Source organism: Eucyclogobius newberryi, unplaced genomic scaffold (genome assembly GCF_026437365.1).
Source record: "Eucyclogobius newberryi isolate DKJ021-1_F unplaced genomic scaffold, fEucNew1.0.hap1 SCAF_14, whole genome shotgun sequence".
Classification (NCBI taxonomy): Eukaryota; Metazoa; Chordata; class Actinopteri; order Gobiiformes; family Gobiidae; genus Eucyclogobius; species Eucyclogobius newberryi.
The window spans coordinates 24,807,398-24,817,489 of NW_027315768.1; the positions used below are offsets into that span (position 1 = coordinate 24,807,398).

General features: G+C 43.3%; 1 protein-coding gene across 1 annotated transcript; it reads right to left on the reverse strand.

The window, feature by feature from the left end:
* Nucleotides 1-1,333: 1,333 nt before the first annotated feature.
* Nucleotides 1,334-5,465, reverse strand: LOC140359882 (uncharacterized). The gene is made up of 10 exons (XM_072445107.1): nucleotides 5,389-5,465; nucleotides 4,392-4,725; nucleotides 3,377-3,702; nucleotides 2,946-3,260; nucleotides 2,664-2,872; nucleotides 2,444-2,589; nucleotides 2,107-2,349; nucleotides 1,879-2,032; nucleotides 1,551-1,626; nucleotides 1,334-1,481 (listed from the first exon to the last, which is right to left on the reverse strand). The coding sequence occupies exons 1-10, from the start codon at nucleotides 5,450-5,452 to the stop codon at nucleotides 1,468-1,470; spliced, it is 1,881 nt and encodes a 626-aa protein (XP_072301208.1). The 5' UTR covers nucleotides 5,453-5,465; the 3' UTR covers nucleotides 1,334-1,467.
* Nucleotides 5,466-10,092: the final 4,627 nt, after the last annotated feature.

Genomic DNA, 10,092 nt, shown 5'->3' on the forward strand with positions numbered 1-10,092 from the left:
TAAAAGAAAGTCACACATCTCTGCAGGAATGTACCAGGAAAACAAGTTCAGAGCACTCTCATGGTTTCAGAGCTTGTTTCGAATGAATAAATAAAGTATATTCCACATAAAACGGTTGATTTTCTGATCCTGGAAGTGCTCCCCTTTTCCTAATCTTTAACTGCCGACGATAATTTGGAAATAATCTTGAACAGTGAGACCAAAAGTAGGAATGAAAGTCCAGAAGCTTTTGGAAGATTTTTTGAACTCAGATGACTCTAGTAAATGTAAGAACTTTCATGACTTTTTATAAAAACAAGCATATATTGAGAGACATTTTTATCGCACACATATTGTTGAAGTGTAATCTTTGGAGCTGAAATGGAAAAGATAATAATTTACAACTAATTATTGTCGTCTGGACTCTTTAAAGACATCAAACAGTGTGCATTAGAATTCCTGTCCAGGCTTAGGCATCACGCACTCTGTCTTGCCAATAAGTGTGTGTCCTCCATAAAAATCTGTAGTGTCTTATAAAGTGAACGAGTGCTAAAATAAGTGTGTTCTGGCCCTCTCAATGTTCAGCCTTTCAAGGACAATGACTTACATTCTTTACACTGTCTGCAGTTTAGTGCTGTTGATGCCATTCAATTTAACAGGATCCTATTTTAATAAGGATGCAGCAGATTGTCCAGTGTTTTCAAAGTGAGACACTGAAATAATGACAATGAGGATTAAACTAGAAACTGTGCAATGGCAGAAGAACCCACTCCAAATGTACAGTGACAATTTATTTAAGTTATTTAATTTTTGTAATTGTATATTTTGATGAGTAGTGAACTTCAGTAAAAGTACACACTTTTGTCACCTCTGCTAGGTACGCAAACATGAGCAAACTCACACAGCTGAAAATGACAGACTACAAGCCAAGGTCCTCTGGGACTTCCAGATACAGACCGAATGGTAATGGCGAACCAGCCGGACATAGTGGTGGTCGACAAGGTGCAGAGGAAAGTCGTGGTGTAGTACCATGGGACGGTAACACCCGGAAAAAGGAACATGAGAAACTAAAGAAATACCAAGGCCTCAGAGAGGAGCTGGAGAAGGCCTGTGCCAGTACTAGGAACAGGTAAGATACTGCGCAGGAGTTGAATAGAGACCGCCCGCGGAGGGTGAGGAAGGGGTTTTAAAAATTTGATATACGTATAACTTTTCTCTATGCATGTTAAATATCAAAGGCCCTTGAAAATTTTGCTTCTTCACTATATTTCCAAGGTAAAACAAGAAGATAAATAAATCAATAAAGAGGGGATTACACCCACTTGAATCGATATTTTTTATTTATTTCTATATAAATGCCCAAGTGTTTATGACAAAACAATGAAACAAATCTTGCATTCATTTGCAGGCTATTATTGTCTTGCTGCTCTGAGCCATTGCAGTGACAGAGAGTAACATAGATATATTTGCAGAAAGCATAAAACACATTCAGTTAGTTCCCCCTGTAAAGAGAAGAAAACAATATTAATTGAATTGTTTAATAATGAATGATGAAGTTGTGTGTTACTCACATGTGATGGGTCCAATGGTGAGTGGCTGCATTGCTACACCTTCAGAAACTGAGCGACGTGCCCTTCCAGAGCAAACCTGTTCAAGGAAAGACACAGAAATTGAACAAAACTATTTAGGCATATTGCATATTTACCACTATAATAAAATAAAATAAAATATTGGACTGTCAACCAATAAAGAGACACTGTTTAATACAACTGGTCGTAGAATTAAAACTGGATGAATGAATTAGTTGTGTTTCCCATTGCATTACCAGTGTTTTCCCCCAATATGACACGCTGCTGACAGTATCTTGTGTTCATATAATGATGTAGTGGAGAGACTTACTGGGACACAAGGGCCGGGGTTGCACAGATTGAGTTGGCAGTGGAGGTAGACCATCCTGTACTGACCCTGGGGCTCAAAGAAGAGAGCAGAGAAACGAGCTCGAAGAGAAGTCCCACTCTCAACCACTGACACCTGCCGCGGGTCAGACGAACACCTACGGGATAAAAATGACAATATAGTATGCTGTTAAACCTGTTATTATAGTTCTTATACTGTAGAAACACATACTTGTTTTGGATCAGAGGCTGTCTCATTGGGTCATTTGGGTTGGAGGTGTATGTTACGTAGCAGTCGTCCAGAACAGTCACAAAATTGATATCGTTCTCCTCCACATAGACACCGACATACAGCGGCTGGCCCACCGGCAAACTCACACTGCCGGACGGATAAGTGCTGGAGAAGCTCGAGTCCCGGTACAGAGACATTAATGCTCTTGGGGCTTCGCCGGATGCAACAATGCCACCGGTTGGTCTGTAAAGAAGGAGAAAAAAACCCCACTTAAATTGATTTAATTATAGCAATAAGGTATGCTAATTGTGTTTTTTGTCAGCGTCCACAGACTTACACTAAGGGTCTGAGAGCAGCATTGAGCCTGGCGTCTATTTCCAGGGGATACACACATGAGAAAGGGAGACTTGCAGGGACATGGAAAGAGTTGTTGTGACCATAGAGGAATAAGCTGTTAGTATAGATGACGTGTGTGTGGTTGGTCTAAAAGACAATAAAGGAAATCACAAACAGCACTAATAATAAGAGTTTAAAACAGTTCAGTGAAGAGCCTTTACGCTTCTGGTGTTTCCACAGACTCCTACTCGTGGCTCGACCTCGTACCACACAGTATTATTCTGCACTCTGGATCGACTGCAGTTGCGGTCCACCAGGTGACCAGACAGTGGGTCCAGACCAGAGGAGGACACTGTTGCTCTGTTCAGAGTAACTTGGATTTGATCTTGTCCACAGATGAGCTGGTAGACTTGGATTTCTGGATCACGCACTACAAGACAGATTTACAACAAAGATGAACAAAGCGTCTTCACAAACAAAGCCATTTTAAACTTAAGGCTTACATTCACAGACAGCACTTGCATCCTCGTGGTGAACACAGTTATGATTTCCAAATCCGTTGTGGCGACAGTCTGTTATTGACGGCTCAGATCCAGAGCAGTCGACATCGTCCATCCAGATGGGACCTGTGCCTTGACCAAAAGCTGCATTTTGAGGTGCAGCTCGTGCCCTGCCACAGCCCAGCTGCCTGCAAACCACATTTGCATCATTCAATTCCCAGGAATCATCACACACTGTGCCCCAGTGCCTGTTATGGTACACCTCCACTCTGCCCGAGCAGCGGTCTGCAGAGTTCACCAACCGCACAGGAGACAGGGCTGAGGAGACAACCAAATTGTGTTAAGATTTGAGATCCATACTGTGTACATATTGTCATAAATGACACATGATCAATGAGTCCACATATCAAGAGCCTGTTAAGACTCTACTTTACCTTCACAGACCACACCGGCGTCCTCCCAGTGGTTACAATTGTGGCTCCCAAAGCCCCTGTGACGACAATGAGAAAGCTCAGTCTCTCTTCCTGTACATTCCACATCGTCCATCCAAATGGGCCCGGTGCCCTGTCCAAAACGAGCTGAAGAAGGAGCAGAGAGCACCCTGCCACAGCCCAGCTGCCTGCACACCACCTGGGCATCGAGGAGGTCCCAGGCGTCATCACACACAGTGCCCCACTGGCCCTGGTGGAAGATCTCTACTCGTCCAGAGCAGGAGCTGTTCCCTCCATTGGCCAGGCGCACCTCCCCTTCCACCCCTGTGCTGTTGTTCTCTGGAATGGTCGGGTTCACTGTAGTGCGTGTGACGTGAGTTGAATCTGTGACTGTTGTCCCAGAGGTGGTGTGAGTTTCTGGAGTGGTATCAGTATATGTTGGAGCTGTGCTATTATTATGACTGATGGTGGGTTCTGTTGAAAACCAGGATTAAGACATTCAGTAAGCAGTGTCCTTTTACTATCACAAAAATGTAAAGTTCAAATTCAAACATTACCAGCACAGTAAGCAAGGAAACACACGTCTGGTCTCACAAGTCTGTAGACATAGTAATGTCCATAGCAGAGCTTTACGTGGATACTTGGGGGGTCAAAGGTGCAGCATCTGGAGCTCCAGGCTGCACAAACTTGACGTCTTTCGATGTAATTGGACTGAGTGGGATGAGGCTCTGTTATGTACATAGGTGCATGGGTACCACACATATTCTCCTCTACACAGCTCTCTGGTATTTGAGCACTGGAACCATACAAAAATAAGCGATACCAGCCCTGCCAGTTAACATCGTTGTCACATTTAGGTTGCCCTGCATGATGGTTATCTGTTGCTCGCCAGGGGTCATCCAGAGCAGAGTAGTTCTCACAGGGATCAGCACAGCGGGACGTCCCATTGATAGTAATGCAGTCCATGCCATGCGGACATGTAATGCCACCACATCCAAACTGCACAGCTTGTACAAACAGGCTCGCTCTTGTGCGAAAAGCGGGACTTTTGACACATTCGAACGATCCTTGTGTGTTCTGGCAGAGCTGAGACGCACCACAGGGAGATGGCGTGAGAGAGCACTCATCTACATCCACACAGCCCTGTTTTGGGGACCATTTAAAGCCTGTGCTACAGCAAGAGGAGTCAGCGCCACATTCTTTCACTTCGTAACAGTTGATCCCGTCGCCAACAAATCCATCTTTGCACAAACAGGATAGTGTTGTGGTCGTGCTTGAGGTGTCTCCACTCTCCTCCAGCTTCAGGCAGGTGGCTTCAGCGTGGCAGGCATCACAGCCGGTCACATGCACATCTACGAATAAATCAAAACTGTAAACTCTGGATATACATAACCTACTTTGTGTTTTTAGAGTCACTTATAACATGAAGATTTGTATTGATAAACGTGGGGAAACCTGCAGTCTACATCAGTCAAATAAGAATGCAAAAAAAGAACCATCATCTATTTACAACTGTTTCTAATCTCATAATTATAATCTTATTATAACTTCTCAACTAAAACCAATTATTTTTTACATTGGCCCCAGTTATTTCCATAAATCAAATCAAATAAGCCTGCATGGTTTAAATGGTTTGGTATAAGACTAGGATGCAATAGAAATGGTAAAGCCTTTATTTTGAGGTCATAAATACTTTCCCTCAAACGTGCTGCATGAAGAGACCACAGACCCCCCCCCACCTGATATCGAAGCTACTATGTTTGGTCCACACATCTTAAAACTGACATTGACAATTACTAATACTTTCTTTCTTCTTTCCGTTTACCTTAAAAAAAATAAAAATAAAAAAAAATAAATATATATATATATATATATATATATATATATATATATATACATGATTAAATACAGTGTAGTAAGAGCTGTAACAATTGTGTTTCTCCAGTGTGAGATTAAAAAAAACAAAGTATTCAAAAGCATTTGTTTAGACAAAAAAATGCATCAAAATGTCTTACCTGAAGCACATCCTTTACTAATCTGCAACATTAAAAACAGAAACAAAACTCCAAACTTCCCCATTTCTTCTTCATCCAGTTTCCTGCAAAACAAGAAAACATTAGTTGCACTAAACATGAATCCACAAATATCACAAATGTGGTTATTACTTACACTTCAACTCCTCAACTCTCTGTTCCCTCAGACTGATAGAATGCTGTATTTATAAGGCTGAGTTGTTGATATCACTGCCCATTGTTGGGAAGAGTGATTAATTTGACACGACTCAAGTTCATTTTTTACAAAGCAAAAAACCTCTTGATGCTGAGAACAAAGCGCCTCCATGGAACGTCTTCATGTTTAGTCAACAATCTTATGTTTTGATAAAACATATCTTGATCCATAACATGTATGTGTATCACCTAAATCTCACGAAATCCATACTTCCATACTAGTTCACTGACACTCCTCATAAATCCATATCAATCTATCAGTATTTAAAGCAACCTTTCCAGTAAATCTGCAATAATGTTTATCTTTTACAAACCTACTTTTATGTTTCATGGTGTCCAGGTAAATGTTGACTAGTCTTTGTTTCAGTGACGGTTCAGTGAAAAGTTATTGTCTTTTGGGAGTAGAAATATTTCCCGCAATTGAGCAATTTATCCAAACTGTAACAGATAATGTCATATAAAAATTATACTCAACATGTGGTGTTGAAATTGCAATCAAATATTAATAATTATATTGATGAAGTGCTTGTGTCATAAGAACACCACGATCATTTACAGTTTTTTACGATTGAATAAACACTAAAATCTAAAGTTTTGCCCAATTATCAAAACCTCACACTCAAGGAGCAAAACTGGGCATCAGATCTGCACCACTGTAACACAATAAGTCAGTTCACACTTTGTGCAAAACACCACACACAGTGATTTACAACAATAACACACTTGTATGTATTTAGACACAGAAGTTTATCAAGATGTCACTTCTTTGCAATTCTAAAACACTGACTGTCAAATGACCACACCCATGTGACAAATGACCACACCCATGTGCCAAATGACCACACCCATGTGCCAAATGACCACACCCATGTGCCAAGTCATTGAACACAGTCATTAGGTGACCAAACACAAGATCGCTTAATTGTAGACACACCAATCAGATTTAAGCACTATAAAAATGCAGCAGGTGAGTTCACCAATCTGAACCATAATGGAAGGAAGAGGAAGAGTGAGGATGAGAAGGAGGAAGAGGAGAAGGAGAAGAAGGAGGCAGAGGCCGTGCCAGAGGTCGAGGTAGAGGTAGGGGTAAAGGTAGAGGAAGAGGAAGACTTCAAGCAGGAGGAAGAGGGGGAGGAGTTTGGGAGGGTTCTTTTTTGTACTGGATAAAATGTAATGTTCATGAAAACTGGAATTTTTTTTCTTTTTTGCCATGTTTGCTTGAGTTTATGGAAAAAAATGAATGACGTTGTCAACAGCATTAGTCTTGTGTCCTGTGTGGTGTCTACAGTCATGCATACAAGTGTGTGTAGTGTTCACTGTGTGTGTTGTTTTGCACAAAGTGTGAGCAGACATTGTGTTTCCAGTTGTGCAAATCCGAGCCATGTTTTGCAAATTCACGGTGAACTTCACCCATACGACTCTGTGCACTTAGAAGCAGGATTAGCCGAAAGTGTTTAAGGTTTTCAACAGCAGCGTGTAACTGGTGTGTAACTGGTGTGTAACTGGTGTGTAACTGGTGTGTAACTGGTGTGTAACTGATGTGTAACTGGTGTGTAACTGGTGTATAACTGATGCGTAACTGGTGTGTAACTGGTGTGTAACTGGTGCAAACATAGTTAAGTCATATGCAACGTGTGTGTTTCATATGGTAAAAAAAATATGGTTTTGATAAATTAGTGTATAGTTTTTACAAGAGTGTTTCATTTTGCAAAGGAGATAAGGTGTTTTGCTAATTAGGTTTGTGGTTGTGCTAATTGTGTGTAGGGTTTTGCTCATTAAAACAAAACAATCAAAATTGTGTTTATTCAATCGTAAAAAACTGTAAAAGATCAAATAAAAACATAGGGTGGATATACAGATATGCACTTTACTATTCTCAGATTGATAGATGAGGTGTGTAGTTGATGAGGTTCTTCGTCAACTTGGGTTCGGGAGCAGGACCACGCCTCAACCTCTTCTCCAGCAACCACACCTCCACTCTTTAACCACGCCTCTAATTACCCAGAAGGCCTATACATACACAGGCCAATCCCAGCATCTCTTGTTGTCTCTGCTCTCTCGACAGAGACGGTCAGCCAGAGCGTTCACTTGAACAAATCATCAGCCGTTTTCAGATTCTATCCTGTTCCCAGTCGAACTTCAGTCGGTCGTGTTTCCAGAAGCACGTTCTCCAGAGATTCTCCGCCAACGCAGGTCCGTTCTCCGATTCTCCGCGCGCCGCGAGCCCCGTTCGCCGCTTGCACGGGCCGCTCCACGCGCCGCTCCACGCGCCGCTTTCGCAGGCCGCCCCGTGCGCCACAGGCGCGCGCACCGGCGCCCAGCCTGCATCGGGTCGAACTCAAAGAGTGACTCCTTTCAGACCTACGATGATAAATATCCACTTTTCGCCAGCCTCCGCACTTCCTGGTTCCATGTCCGGAGCATGGTCCGGAGGCGTGCAGCTGATGACGTCACCAGAGCAACAGCTCGACCTCTCAGCTCCCCCTGGTGGCGGGACCAGGTTGTACAACTCAATTTAAAGCAGATTAAACACTGTTCATAGGGACTCGGCAACGTCCCAGCCTTGTCCTTAACAATGTCGAGATCAAACGCTGCCTCTCAATCTTTCTCATGTAATCATTTCTCTCATTCCCTTCGCTGCAATTGCATGCATGGAAGAGGTTGTTTTTTAAATGTATTAAAAAAAAAACTCCTCACCCTCCGCGGGTGGTCCCTTTTTCAAGCTCGCGTCCTCTACCAGAGACCTGGGAGCTTGAGGGTTCTGTGCAGTATCTTTGCTGTTCCTCAGTGCATTTTCTGGACCGAGATGTCTGATGTTTTTCCTGGGATCTGCCCAAGCCACCCCTCCAGTTTGGGGGTCACTGCCCCAAGTGCTCCGATCACTACGGGCACCACCGATACCTTCATGCTCCAGGCCTTCTCCAGCTCTCTGAGGCCTTGGTATTTCTCTAGTTTCTCATGTTCTTTGTTGCGGTTGTTACCATCCCATGGTACCGCAATGTCCACCACCACGGCTTTCCTCTGACCCTTGTCAACCACCACCATGTCCGGTTGGTTTGCCACCACCATCTGGTCTGTCTGTATCCGGATGTCCCAGAGGACCTTGGCTCGGTCGTTCTCCACCATCTTTGTAGGTGTTTCCCACTTTGTCCTTGGGGTCTCCAGCCTGTACTCTGCACAGATGTTTCTGTACACTATGCCAGCTCCTGGTTATGGCACTCCATGTATGCTGTCCCTGCCAGCATCTTGCACCCTGCAGTTATTTGCGGGATGGTCTCAGGGCCCCCTTTGCACACTTACACCTTGGGTCTTGTCTAGTGTGGTAGATCTGGGCCTCTACTGATCTGGTGTTCAGGGCCTGCTCCTGTGCTGCCATGATCAGGGCCTCTGTGCTGTCCTTCAGACCGGCTCTTTCTAACCATTGGTATGATTTTGTGATATCAGCCACTTCAGTTATGTTCCGGTGGTACATCCCATGTTGGGGCTTGTCCTCCCATGATGGTCCCTCCAGCACCTCATCATCCTCTATTCCCCAGTGTCTGAGACATTCACTGAGCACGTCATCTGTAGGAGCATTGTCCTTGTTGTACTTTTAGTGGAGCGGTTAACCTCAAGATTTTAAAGGAATTGTGCACTTTTTGAAAGAAGCGTGAGACTTTCAGGACAGGATCATTACACCCCTAAGGTAAATATTTGATGTGGAAGCACTCTGGAGCTGACCCGTGACGGCCTGGAAACAGGATTTTCCAAAATGGCCGCCAGCAAACGAACCATACATAATTATTTCACTTGTAGGACACATAGGAACATTAACTTGGTGTCTAAACATAAGTTTTGAGGTACTGTGAGTCTACTGACATATAATACAAGGTCCCAAGTATGTCAGCCATCTTGATTTTTCAAAATGGCCGACACCAAATTGACAAAACTACACATTTCAGCATATAGAGAAGATAGAAGCATGATCTTGGTGTCTAAACATTGGTTTTGGGGTATTGTGAGTATACTGTCATATGCTAGAATGTCCCAAGTATGTCAACCATCTTGGATTTTCCAAATTGCTGCCTTTAAAATGACAAAATCACTAATTTTAGCATGGAGATATGAGTGACCGTGTCACAGAATGGATCTTAAGGCCTACATAGAGTGGGAGTGGAGTTTCCTGGTTTCGATTGTGGCGCCCAGTGCCAGTAGATTCTGGGCGGGCTTGACACTGTTAAAGATCAGCAACTGTGAGACTGTGAGGGCAGCGGTTTTGGTGGATGAATTTGAAAGTTGTGCCTGGTCCTTTATGTTGGCACAATCCAATATCATGCTTATCAGTGCCATTAATGTGGGTGGAACTGCCTTAGCCTGGCACGCAGGCCCTCAGGATCAAATGAACCATCAAAGGTGAACTTGGCTTCAAAGATTTCTGCACGTATTGTTTTCGCTGTTCTCATCGTATGGCATCACTGTCATAGTCACAAGCTTTTTTCAGGGCTTCTCCAA

Bases quoted from the DNA above. Each gene is read 5' to 3' on its own strand.
- LOC140359882 (XM_072445107.1), bottom strand. From the start codon at position 5,452: ATGGGGAAGTTTGGAGTTTTGTTTCTGTTTTTAATGTTGCAGATTAGT. The intron at 4,726-5,388 runs GTAAGACATTTT...ATTTATTCGTAG, and splicing joins TAGTAAAGGATGTGCTTCAG to ATGTGCATGTGACCGGCTGT. The intron at 2,033-2,106 runs GTATGTGTTTCT...TTTATCCCGTAG, and splicing joins CAGCCTCTGATCCAAAACAA to GTGTTCGTCTGACCCGCGGC.